General features: G+C 67.9%; 2 protein-coding genes across 2 annotated transcripts; both read right to left on the bottom strand.

The window, feature by feature from the left end:
• Positions 1-5,020: 5,020 nt before the first annotated feature.
• LOC137673838 (retinol dehydrogenase 8-like) lies at positions 5,021-7,163 on the bottom strand. The gene is made up of 6 exons (XM_068418876.1): positions 7,067-7,163; positions 6,825-6,986; positions 6,342-6,521; positions 6,174-6,267; positions 5,905-6,088; positions 5,021-5,260 (listed from the first exon to the last, which is right to left on the bottom strand). The coding sequence occupies exons 1-6, from the start codon at positions 7,161-7,163 to the stop codon at positions 5,021-5,023; spliced, it is 957 nt and encodes a 318-aa protein (XP_068274977.1).
• A 781-nt stretch (positions 7,164-7,944) lies between these two features.
• GRB7 (growth factor receptor bound protein 7) lies at positions 7,945-11,911 on the bottom strand. The gene is made up of 14 exons (XM_068418719.1): positions 11,760-11,911; positions 11,513-11,657; positions 11,244-11,400; positions 11,047-11,168; positions 10,863-10,937; positions 10,297-10,434; positions 10,116-10,226; positions 9,878-9,976; positions 9,157-9,237; positions 8,960-9,076; positions 8,820-8,880; positions 8,605-8,692; positions 8,157-8,250; positions 7,945-8,091 (listed from the first exon to the last, which is right to left on the bottom strand). Exons 1-14 carry the CDS (start codon positions 11,903-11,905, stop codon positions 7,945-7,947), a joined length of 1,581 nt encoding a protein of 526 aa, XP_068274820.1. The 5' UTR covers positions 11,906-11,911.
• Between the last annotated feature and the right edge of the window lie 233 nt (positions 11,912-12,144).

Raw genomic sequence — 12,144 nt, 5'->3', positions numbered from 1 at the left:
TCCTCCCTCTGACCTGGGTTCGCTCTTTTGTCTCAAATACTTCCTCCCTTCCTGAATTTTAAGGTACAAAAAAAAATTATATTATTTTTTCCCAATAAGGGTATGTCTGAAGAAGGATAAATTAGTTTGCGGAGTGCTTGAGTAGGAGTGCTGGATCCTAGATCCTGCTTATCGCTGGGGGTAAGGAGTGTTTTGCTGCCTTGTGTGATGTTACGTGCGTGGTGATAGCACAGGTTTAGGATCTTTTCCAACAACCAGTTTCCCATCGTGGTGCACACACGGTGAGCGGGTGGTTGTTGGTTTCTCCCCTGTGAATACCCATTGTCATGGCGTGATGAAGGACCCTTCTGTGAGCGAGGCTGCGGGTCCACTGATGTGGCTTCATCTGGTCACCTGAGGACTTCATGTGGTCACCTGAGGACTGTCCTCTGGGCAGTACCCGGCCTTGGAGAGCCTTCAGCCTCAGCGAGCAGCCATCGGTCAGGAACTCCAGCTCTGCCGCTGCGTTTTCGTGGAGGAAGCGACTGAGTTACACACACACGTCGTGGCTGGTGGAAACACTCCTCAGGGTTCAACAGAAATGAAGGAGATTGCGTGTAGTCAAACGTACCGTGTCGTTTGCACAGGAAGCTCCCCGGATCGCCGAGTGTGTGTCACCCAGCACCGCCGGTTCCTTTCTCACGCCGCTACCGAATCCTTGAAAACCCTCTTCAAATTACTCTGCCCCTCTTCACCTCCCGCCAAGCAGGGCTCCAGCCGCCCACCCTGCCTTCCCCGAGCAGGGGAGCCATCAACCAGCACCTCCGAGCAGCTCAGGGCTGCCGGGTTGTGGGAAGGAAGGAGAAGGAGGGAGGTTTTCGCAGCGCCTGGCCTCAACCGCGCCGTTCTCCCACCCCTGCTCGGGCAGAGGCGTGATTTGGAGAGAGGCTGAACCAAAAGTTCACGGTGTTGCCTGGAGCTGACGAGCAGTGACCTCGTTACAGCTCCGCTGTTGAACAATCGCGTGTTGTGGAATTTCAACCCAGTCATTTATTAAAAAAAAATACGTATATTTTTATGAGTACCGTTGATGTGCTGCATGTGTGCCTGCGACTCCCCGAGCTGGGATGGAGAGCCGGACGGATCTGCCCCTCCGTGCAGACAGGCACGTGCATCCCTGATGTCGGGGTCCCCATCCCACAGCGCGGCCCCGAGCACCCTCCCACGTGTGCGGGGCCCCGTGGGCGGCAGGAAGCCCCTTGGGCCGTGCCTGTACAGCAAAGGGCTGCGCTCTCCCCCGGGCAGGTCTCTGAGCTCAGAGGAGCTTTGCAAATCACCTCGTCTGGGAAAACAGAGTGGGGAAAAAAGCCGCTGGTGTTTGTTGTGAGCCTGGTTGATTCTGCTCCTGGTTTGGTATGAAACAAATGTCTCTTTGGACTGTTCTCTTTGCACGCACTCCAGCTGCTGCTTCTGTCTCGCTTGGCTGCTTTATTTACAGCTGAATTACCCCTAAACGGGAAACTGGCTTTAGCGTTAAGAAATGAGCCTTTAAGTTTATTGAGTTTTGGTTGAGGAGGGTGATAGGGACCGAGGAAACGTGCCCCTCGCTGCCCTGGGGCTGCTGCTGGCTGCCCTTGTCTCCCCAGCAAGCTTCGGACGAGCGAGCGAGGGACGGGAATGGCCCAAATTTACCCCGGTGGAGCAGAAGCGATTCCCGCGGGGTGCCCGGGGCGCCTGTCCCTGGCCTCGGGACTCGTTCCCTGCGACGTGGTGTGTCACGAAGCGCCATCCTCCTCGCCAGGGTGTTACCGAGCGCGGTCATAGCGAAACCGGGCGCTGGTAGAAGCGCGGAGGAGGCCTGGCGCACGCGTCGGCTGTGGCCTTGGCTGGCAAATGCTTGGGCTGGGTTTGTGCTGGGATCCCAGGCAGCTGCGGGTGATGCCAGGTGTGTGAGTGATGCTGCCCTCTCGTAGGGGCTGGCGTTTGGGAAGGGGACGCTGGAAGGGGCACGCGCCCCTCTAATTCCTCCCCATGCAGTCATGCTCTTGCCACTTCTCCCAGCAAGGCTGGTAGCCATCACTGGTGTCCACTGTAGCCAGCCCAGGGATGGCTCTGCTCGCCCGGCAGCAGCGTGGACTGAAGGCAACGTTCAGCCCCACGTTCCTCGACCCGCTCCAGGACGTGGGTGAAGCACGGTGAGTGTGGGGTGGGCTCTGGCTTTCCGTGGGGGACCGGGGGCTGTGCCCACCGTGCCAGAGCACATCAGTCAGATGGAAACATCCCGGCGGGTGGGGAGGGCGGGGGCTCATGCCAACCCTCCTACAGCCCTTTATGGCACTTGCTTGAGCGGGCTCACGTGTTCACCCTCAGTGAAGGTCTGGGGGAAACTCTGCTGGGGGCAGCGAATCCCGCAGCCGCTCCCCAGCCCGGCTGCTCCCTGGATAAGGGCTGCTTTGCTGCTCAAACCCCCTCAGCCCTCTCCTGCCTGGCCCCAAAACCCCTCCCCAGCACCGGGCCTGCGCTTTGGGGTGATGACAGAGATCCTTATCTGCCGCTACAGCTGGGAGGAACTCGCTTCCCCCCATCGGGTTGAAACATGCTTTGTAACGCACGAAAAATCCTATAAAACTGCATCCTCTGAGCGTCCCCCCCGGCTCCTGCTGCCCCTCGGCGAGGGGTCCGGCACCCCGAGCCCCGCAGTGCCGGGAGGGGAGCGTGGGCAAGGAGGGACTGTGTCACCGCCGCCTCCTCGTCCCCGTTCTCCACCCTTCAACTGAGTCACGCTCCCCGCGCCGTCCTGCTGAGGACCCACTGGTGCTTCACAGCCCTCGGCATGGGCTGGCCGGAGCTGGGTGCCCCCAAAAGCCGGGGGACAAGGCGTGAGCGGGGCGCGGGGCCACCTCCGTGCTTCCCTTGGGTGGGGGGGGGGCACCGCCGGGCCCTTGCCCAACGCTGGCACTGCCATGGGGAGCTTGGCAGCCCCCAGGGCTCCCACCACGTTGGGTCACCGGCAGCTCCGTGGCGGGGGCAGCGGGTTCACGTCACGCCTGGTGCCCCCCTGACGCGTCGCCGGGAGGGAAGTGAAGCCCCCAGGGAGCCGCGTGCTCCCCGAGCCCATTCCCTCCGGCCGGGTTAAATCTGGCGCCGCATTTGCATGGCAGCGAGCCGGGGCGGCGGGCGCAACCCCCGGGGGAGCGAGGGCGCGGGGGGGGGGTGGCTGGCGGTTGTCACACGCCGGGTGGGGTGGGGGGGAAGGAAAGTCCCGGCAGAGAATTGTTTTTAGAAGAAGCTGCTTCTGACCCCAGCGGCTTCGTCCCATCGGGCAGAGCCCCCGCCCCGGCACCTGGGATGGGGACGGGGACGATGCTCCCAGGCTCCGCGGTGGTACCCCATGGCAGGGGGGCTGCTCCAGACGATGGTCCTCAGCCACCAGCACGGCCCAGGTGCCCCCCACTGATGTAGGGCCCCCCCCACCCAGCCCAGGCCACCACAGCTCCCCATTCCACCCCCTCGCTTCACCCAGGCCCCTCTTCCCACCGCGGGCATCGGTGAGTGGGGCCGAGGCCATCGCAGCTGTCCCCTGCTCTGCAGGGAGTGCTGGGGACCATCCTGTCCCCCCCCATTGCTGCTTCCCAGGGGGACACCGTGGGGCTGGGGGTGTCTGGGGGGGGGGGCCCTGTTGTCCCTCAGCCCCGTTTCCCGCGGCTGTGGCTCTGTGCCACGGAGGGCTGAGACGCAGCCGGGGCCCCCCCCCATGTTGCTCCCTGGGGCTGGGCGCAGCCCCCCCATCCCTGCCCCCCGGAGCGGAGAAAGTTAGTCAAATGTGCAGAAACCACAGCGGGGGGGCGGCTGCGTCTGTGCCACCGCCTTGATGTCACCCCTGCGCGCGCCGCAGGTGCTGAGCCGTTGCCATAGCCCCGGCGCCGCGGTCCCCACTGCCGCTTTGCCACCAACTCGTGCGAGAAGGGGGGATAATGCAAAAATATTTCCCCTTCCTCCCCCCCCACCCCATCCTGTCCCCAAGGTGCCCGGAGCTGGCCAGGCCCGGGGAGGCCACGTGTGTGGCACGGGCTGGTGCCACGGTGCCACCGCCGCCATCCAGCCCCTCGCACGTGGGATTGGGGGCTGCACTGGGGACCCTGCATCCATCCACACGTGCACCCCTGCACCCTCCACCCCGGGCACTGGCGAGGCCGCGGCGTGTCCCTGGTGCCCCGGGGAGCGCGGTGGGAGCCGGGGAGTTTCTGAGAAGCGGCCCCGCGGCGCTGAACCGTGCCAGGCCTCCCTGCGGTTTCCCCACGCTCTCCCCTCCTGGGTGCAGTCACGCCAAGCACCCACGCGTGAGCACCCCGCGCCCAGCCCGAGGGGCACCCCCCCTGCCATCACCCCTCCTGAGCTGGAGGGGATCACCTAGGGCAGCGCGGGGTGCTGGTGTCCCCCTGACACACCTGGTCCTGGTGCCTGGGGGTCCTGGTGCCTGGTGTCTGCACCCACCCTGCACCCATCCTGCACCCCGCAGCCCTGCACGCTGCACCATGCAACCCACACCAGCCCCTTGTGCACCCACCGTGCACCCCTGCGCCGTGCACACCCCGTGCATCCTCTGATCACACCGTGCACCCTGTGCACCCTGCTCCCATCCCTGCACCACCTCCTGCACCCAGCTGAGCCGCCGGCGCAGGACGCAGCCGTGGCTGGTGGCCAGGGGGAACCTGGCCATGGCCCTGGAGTGCCACGTACCCTTGGGTGCAGGGGGCCAGGGGTGGTGGGTGCCCCCAGGGAGCGGGGGGGCAGCTGCCAGCCCTTCCCAGCCCCGTCACGGCCGCCGCGCTCTCGGAGGAAGCCGCTCGGCTCTTTCACCCGGCGCTGGTTAAAAACACCACTCCGGGGTTTAATACGGCGGCGGGTGCGAGTCCGGGCTGGGAGCAGGAAGCGAAACCCCGCGGCAGGTCCCAGCCCCGCTCGCCCCCCGCCTCCAAGCTGCCCCCCGAGGCGAGCCGGGCGCCCGGCGCGGTGCCCCCAGGTGCCGGGGCTGAGGGGGCTATTTGAAGCCCAGGAGCCGGGCGCCCGCCTTCACCTTCTGGGCCTTCCAGCGGAGCAGGCGGATGGCGCGGAGGCTGAGCCGCAGCACCGCGCCGTACTTGAACACCAGCTTGTAGAAAGCCTCGGTCATGAGGGCGCCGCTGGGGTCGGCGTGCTTCAGCGCCGTCATCGGCGTGTACGCCGCGTTGGTCTGGTGCCGGAAGGGCGGCCGGGCTGCCTCGATCACCCGCAGCGTGTGCTGCACGTGGGGATGTTGCTGTCCCCTTCCTGTCCCCAGCCTCTCAGCCCCATCTCAGCTCCATCCCATCTCCATCCCCTTCCCATCCTATCTGCATCCCATCCTCAGCTCCATCTCCATCTCATCTCCATCATCTCCATCCCCATTCCCATTCCACCCTATCCCCATTCCCATCCCATCTTCTTCCCTTTCCCATCCTATCTTCATCCCCAACTCCTTCCCATCCTATCCCTATCTCCATCCCCATCCCGTCTCCTTCCCATCCCCATTCCCATCCCCATCCCCTTCCCATCCCATCCCTACCTCCATCCCATCCCACCCCATCCCCAACCCCATTCCCATCCCACCCTATCCCCATCCCATCTCCTTCCAATTCCCATCCACATCCCCAACCCTTTCCCATCCCATCCCTATCTCCATCCCACCCCATCCCCATTCCCAGCTGGGCTCAGCCCCATCAGGATGGAGCTCAGGGGGAAGGAGTTGTCAGGACAGGACCCCTGCCCTGCTGCCAACTGGGTGTCACTGCTCCTCGTTAGGGCTAATTGCGGCTTCTCTAGACAGCCCAGCCCAGCCAGGGGCTGCGGGGGGGGTGTGGAAGGGGGCAGCCCCCAGCCTGGCGGGGCCACCTGCCCGTCTGTCACCTCCGCGATGTCCTCGGGGGTCTGGCCCAGGCTGGTGAACCCGTCCTTGGAGTTCCTCAGGTAGATGTTGGTGAAGATGTCGGCCGTCTCGGGGTCGGTCTGCGAGTAGTCGGCGCGTTCGGCTTCCTCGTACAGCTTTGCCTCGAACTCCGTCAGCACCGGCCCCGGCTCCACCAGGCTGATCCTGCCCGGGGACAGGGCACTGGGGACCCCGGCACGCCCCCAGCCCGCTCCACCCCGGTGGGGCCACCCCGGCCCCCGGCACTCACGCCACGTTGAAGCGCAGCGCCTGCACCACCAGGCTCTCGCAGAAACCCTCCACCGCGAACTTGGAGGCCGCGTAGATGTCGTTGAAGACGATGCCTGGACGGGGCGGGGGGTCCTGGTCAGGGCTGGCAGGGGGCTGCTCCCACTGGGACACCCCATCCCCTCCCTACCCTGCAGGCCCATGATGCTGCTGATGACCACGATGTGGCCCCTGCGGCGCCGCTTCATGTCGGGCAGCACCTCCTTGACGAGGCGGACGAGGCCGAAGAAGTTGGTGTCCATGAGGCTCTGCATGGCCGCCAGGCTCTGGCACTCCAGGGGACCCGCCATGCCCACCCCGGCGTTGCTCACTGCGGGCACAGGGCGTCAGTGGGGCTGCCCCCCGCGCAGGGGGCTCCCGCACCCCGTCCCTGGTGCTCAGAGGGTCCCTAGCATGGGGTGCCCTGGGTGTGGAGGGTCCCTGGTACACGGGGTGTCCCCAACACAGAGGGTCCCCAGTGCACAGAGGGTCCCTGGTGCAGGATGTCCCTGTCACGGAGGGTCCCTGGTGCATGGGGCCAGGGGGTCCCTGGTGCACGGGGTGTCCCCAACACAGAGGGTCCATGGCATGGGGCTGCCCGGGGCCGTGGTGGGAGGGAGGTCCCGGGGCTCACCCAGGACATCGACGTGGCGCCCGGGGATGCTGTCGAGGCAGGCGCGGATGGAGCCCTCGCTGCACACATCCAGCTGCTTCACCTCCAGCGTCCGGCCCAGCGCCGGCCCCGCCGCCGCCGCCAGCGCCCCGCTCCTGCCCACGTCCCTCATGGTGGCGATGACTGGGGGGGGGGCAGAGGCGGCTCAGCCCCCTTGTGGGGACACCCCAGGAACAAGGGGGGGTCCCCCTGGCCCCGCTCACCTCGGAAGCGGCTCTTCTTGTCCCGTGCCAGCCGCACGGCCAGTGCCAGCCCGATGCCGGAGGAGCAGCCGGTGATCAGCACCGTCTTGGGAGCCATGGCGCGGCCGCGGCCCCGCTGCCCGGCCCCCCCCCTGCCTTTAATAGCAGCTGGCCTGGCCCCAGCCCCCCAAATCCACCCCATAATCCCCCCTGGATAATCCCCTCACTCAGGGATTTGCCGGCTGAGCCGCACGTGGTGCCCTGGGCGCACAGAGGGGCCTTTGTGCGGGACTCGGGGCGCTGCGGGGACACGGTGGGACATGGGGACACTGCCAGCCCCGTGCCCGCGGCAGCGGGGGGCTGTGGGGGCAGACCCCCCACACACACCCCAGCTGGGCCCGCAGCGGGGCGAGGCGGCAGCTCTGAAAAAATAACCTTTATTCTCAGTGGTATAAAACACGTCACAGTTCAACTGGCCTCGCGGGGACGTGGCGGTGGGTGCCCCCCTCACCCCCCGCCGGGACCCCGCTCCTGGGGCTGGGGACCCCCGAGCCTGCCTGGCCAGGGGCAAGGAGTGCCAGACCCCCACGGGGACACTCGGGGACACTCAGGGCTGGTGCTGGTGGGGCGGGGGGAGAAAGTGCTTGAGTCGGGGGGGGACCAGAGGCGCCGGCACCCCAGGACCCCGCGGGCAGCGCCGGGGTGCAGGGCGGGCAGTGGGGGAGCCGTCCTTGTCCCTACACGAGCTGGCCCCGATCCTGCTGCCCCATGCCGGGCTGTGCCAAGCTGTGCCAGTGGTGCTGGGCTGTGCCAAACCCTGACGGTGGTGCTGGGCTGTGCCAAGCCGTGCCATATTGGCAGTGCCGGGCTGTGCCAAGCCGTGCCACGCGGGGCCGGGCTCAGAGGGCCACGCAGGTGCAGTAGTGCCGCAGCTTGCAGGGCAGGATGCCGCGGTTGATCTGGTGAAACTCCACGAGCTGGATGAGGTCGGCGAAGCGGGTCTGCCCATCGTCCATGGTGAAGTAGAGCCGTCCCTCCTCCTCGCTCTGCCGGGGCACACGGGTCAGGACCCCACGCCCCCATTCCCCCCCCCCAGCCCCCCGGCACTCACCGGCAGGATGAGATAGTGTTTGACTCGCTGCAGGTGGCACAGGGACAGGACGAAGCCCTTGGGGTTGCGCTGGCTCTCCCGCACCAGGAACACGCTGCGAGCACCGGGGGGGTGTCACCGCTGGCCCCGGGCCCCCTCTGCCACCCCTGGGTCACCCCCAGGGTCCCAGGTCCCAGGTCCTGTACACCCCTGGGATCCCCAGGTGCCTGTCCCCCCCCCCAAACCCCCAGGCTCCCGAACCCCCAGGGGCTGCAGATCCCCCACAAACCCTGGGGGGTCCCAACCCCCCTGGCACCCCCATGCCCCCCTGGCAAGTCTCCCCCATCCCCGCTGATGTCCCGCATCACCCTATGAGCTGCAGGGCCCTATAACCCCTGGGGTCATGTGCTCCCCAAGGGTCCCATATCCCCCCCCATGAGCCCCAGGGACCCCCCCCATGGTCCCATACCCATCCACCAAGCCCTGACGGCCGATGAGCTGCTGAGTGTCCTCCCGGGAGAGACGCCCGTGGAACCAGGGCTGGGTGCGGTGGATGGCTGCGGGGAGACGGGCGTCAGGCACAGGGGACCCCCCACCCGGGGCAGGGACCCCCCACCCGGGGTAGGGACCCCCCACCCGGGGCAGGGACCCCCCACCCGGGGCAGGGACCCCCTGGCTGCTCACCGGCGCTGAGCGGGGAGCTCTGGCAGGCTGCTGGCAGGCTGTACCGGTGCGTCGGCTTCTTCTGGCCGTGCAAAGCAAAGAGGGGGCGTTAGGGTGGGCTCGGGGGGGACCCCCGCCTGCACCCCCGCATCCCAACTCACCCTCCAGGCCTGCGCCTCCTCCAGGGCCGCCGTCAGCACCTCGCTGGGGTTCTCGATCACGCGGCCCGTGCACCCCGAGAAGTCCATGGCCACCAGCGCGTTGTCCGAGACGCTTCGCTGCGGGGGGACGGCGAGAGTGGGGGTGACCGGGGGAGTCCCCACGGGCTGGGGGCTGCGGGGGGGGGGACAGCACTCACCAGGGGCGTGGGGCCGAGCCAGGGGGGCTGGCTCAGCCGTGCCTGCGCTTGCTGGTAGTTGCGGTAGAGCTGCATGCCGTACTGGGGGGGGGGGACACAGCCCTGTGAGCTGGGGGGTCCCCAGGGGCCTCCGTCCCGCAGCGGGGTGGGGGAGCACCCGCTGGGCGTGGGGACGGGGACCCCCCGCATCCTCTCGGCTTGGGGATGGGGACAGCTGCAGCTGCCCCGCATGGGGATGGGGACGGGGACACCCGTCCTGCGTCTGTTCTGGCACAGGGATGGGGACATCCCGCTGGCAGTACCCCGGCATCCCTCCACCATCCCTCCAGTATCCGTCCAGTATCTGTCCAGTATCCCTCCAGCATCTCCCCATCATCCCTCCAGCATCTCTCCAGTGTCCCTCCAGCATCTCCCCAGCATCCCTCCAGCATCCCTCCAGCATCCCTCCACCATCCCTCCAGTATCCACCCAGAATCCTTCCAGTATCCTTCCAGTATCCCTCCAGCATCTCTCCAGTGTCCCTCCAGCATCTCCCCAGCATCCCTCCAGCATCCCTCCAGCATCCCTCCACCATCCCTCCAGTATCCACCCAGAATCCTTCCAGTATCCCTCCAGTATCCCTCCAGCATCCCTCCAGTATCCCTCCAGTATCCCTCCTCCATCCCTCCCGCTATCTCCCCAGCCCAGGGCCCGGTGCCACCCCGGCAGGGCCAGGCCCCACCTTGAAGAGGCGGAAAGCCGCCATCCAGCAGCTCCGGCTCTGCTCGTCCTCGCTGCAGAGCAGCTTCAGGCCCTTCGTGCCGCTCCGCATCTTGTAGGGCTGCGGGGAGAAGCTGGAGCCGTGGCGGGGCAGCCCCGGCTGCTCTCGCGGGGGGCACAGACCCCCCTGGCAGGGGAAGGCACGGGGAGGGGGACAGGGACCCCCCAGCCCCCCGGCAGGCAGGCAGGGCCATCCCCACCTTGATGCAGAAGCCGAACTCGGTGGGGGTCCCGTAGTGCTTCTTGCCCTGCGTCACGTAGTAGATGTTGGACTCGGTGAGGTCAGCGAAGTACTGGAGGTGCCGGGGGTCCTGGGGCAGGGGGGGGCATCAGGGCCGGCCCCCCGCAGCCCCCCGCCATGCCCCCCGCCTGCACCCTCACCTTGGAGGTGCCCTTGGTGGAGTAGTAGAGCCCGGAGCGGCGCAGGGAGAAGTAGAAACGCTTCCAGACCTTGCGGCCGGGCTCCCGCAGGTGCAGGAAGCCTTGGACCTCGGGGCAGCTGCCCGAGTTGAGGAAGTTCTGGGGGGAGACGAGGGCTGAGGGGCACGGCGGGGTCCCCACGGCACAGTGGGGTCCCATGGCATCGTGGGGGTCCCCATGGCACAGCGGGGTCCCCAAGGCACAGCAGGGTCCCTGCAGCATCCCCATGGCACAGCGAGTCCCCCATGGCACAGCGGGGTCCCCACAGCATCCCCATGGCACAGCAGATCCCCCATGGCACAGCGGGGTCCCCACAGCATCCCCATGGCACAGTGGTGTCCCTACGGCACAGCAGGGTCCCCACAGCATCCCCATGGCACAGCGGGTCCCCACGGCACAGCGGGGTCCCCATGGCACAGTAGATCCCCCATAGCACAGTGGGGTCCCCACAGCATCCCCATGGCACAGCAGATCCCCCATGGCACAGCAGGGTCCCCACGGCACGGCCCTGCACGGTGGCCCCGTACCTGGATGAGCTCCGAGTGCGCCATGCTCTTATTCGCCTCCAGGCAGCTGGACACCATCACCTCGGGGAAGAGGGACTGCGGGGGGACAGGGGGGTCAGGGGAGACCCACGGGGTGCTCAGGGTCCCCACGGGACATCCAGGTCCCCGTGGGACACCCGCGGGCTCTGCTCCAGCGGCCACTTACCGCGTTGCTCTTGAAGAGCTCGTACTTGGCGAAGTTCTTGCGGAAGACGAAGCGGCTGTCGGCGCCGGGGGGCCAGGAGCTCTGCACCTCCACCACCGACTCGTGGTCCTCGAGGCACCGCTCTGGGGGGGGGGACAGGGCTCAGCGGGGCAGCCGGGGGGGGCCTAACGCCACGCCGTGCCGTGCCAGCGGCTCACCCAGGGCCAGGTGCTGGTGCAGCTCGACCAGGGCCCAGCTGTGGTCCTGCAGCGCCCGCGTCCTCCGCACCAGCGTCTCGCAGAGCTGCCGCGCCGTCGTCCCCGCCGACGCCTCCAGCGAGCGGCACGCGCCGTCCTCGCCAAACACCTTCACCACCTGCCGGCGCGCGCCCGGGCGGCGTCAGGACCCCCCACACACCCCAGGAGGGAGACCCCCATCCCCAGGGGGTGCCAGGACCCCCCCCTGTGCCCCCAGCCCCCTGACTCACGTGGGAGGTGCCTTCGCGGGGGGGTCCCTGCCCCGGGGCCGCGCTGCTGAGGATGGGCGAGTTGGAGGGGCTGCAGAGCTCGGGGAAGGGGTTGGGGATGGTGGGCAGCGACGAGGCGCGCGGCTCCTCCTTGGGCAGCGGCCAGCTGCGGGCAGAGGAGGGGCTGAGTGCCCTCAGACCAGTCCCTGTGCCCCCCGAATCCACCGGCCCCCCCCCATAACCTCCTGGCCCCCGCGCCCCCACCCACCTGCCGCCGTGGATGAGGAGGGGCTGGGAGCGCCTGAGCTCGGGCGGCCCCTCGCCCCCGTCCCGCTCGCCGGGGACCCCCTCCTGCTCCGCACCGCCCGGCCCGGGGGGCTCCCGGGGGCTGCTCTGCTGAGCCCCCCCGTCCATGGCACCATCTGCGGGGGGAGAGAGAGCGGGTCCTGCACCGCGCGAGGCTCCGGGGCCTCGTCCATGGGGCAGCGGGGCCGGGGGTCTGTGGTGACCGTGGGCAGCCCCCGTGGGACGGGTTCCACGTGGGCCCCACGCCACTGCCGTGGCATGGCACGGCACGGCACAGCCAGGGGCTGCTCCCCCCTCACCAGGGCCACCACGTCACCACGGGGGGGCTGGTGGCACCGGGAGACACC

Source organism: Nyctibius grandis, chromosome 26 (assembly GCF_013368605.1).
Source record: "Nyctibius grandis isolate bNycGra1 chromosome 26, bNycGra1.pri, whole genome shotgun sequence".
In the NCBI taxonomy this organism is placed as follows: domain Eukaryota; kingdom Metazoa; phylum Chordata; class Aves; order Nyctibiiformes; family Nyctibiidae; genus Nyctibius; species Nyctibius grandis.
The sequence above is the reverse complement of the archived record's forward strand: the minus strand, read 5'-3'. Positions and strand labels throughout refer to the sequence as shown.

Bases quoted from the DNA above. Each gene is read 5' to 3' on its own strand.
- LOC137673838 (XM_068418876.1), bottom strand. From the start codon at position 7,163: ATGGCTCCCAAGACGGTGCTGATCACCGGCTGCTCCTCCGGCATCGGG. The intron at 6,987-7,066 runs GTGAGCGGGGCC...CCCCCCCCCCAG, and splicing joins CAAGAAGAGCCGCTTCCGAG to TCATCGCCACCATGAGGGAC. The intron at 6,089-6,173 runs GTGAGTGCCGGG...GTCCCCGGGCAG, and splicing joins GCGCTGCGCTTCAACGTGGC to GATCAGCCTGGTGGAGCCGG.
- GRB7 (XM_068418719.1), bottom strand. From the start codon at position 11,905: ATGGACGGGGGGGCTCAGCAGAGCAGCCCCCGGGAGCCCCCCGGGCCG. The intron at 10,938-11,046 runs GTAAGTGGCCGC...GTCCCCCCGCAG, and splicing joins AGCTCTTCAAGAGCAACGCG to TCCCTCTTCCCCGAGGTGAT. The intron at 9,238-9,877 runs GTGGGGCCTGGC...CCCCCCCCCCAG, and splicing joins CGGCTTTCCGCCTCTTCAAG to TACGGCATGCAGCTCTACCG.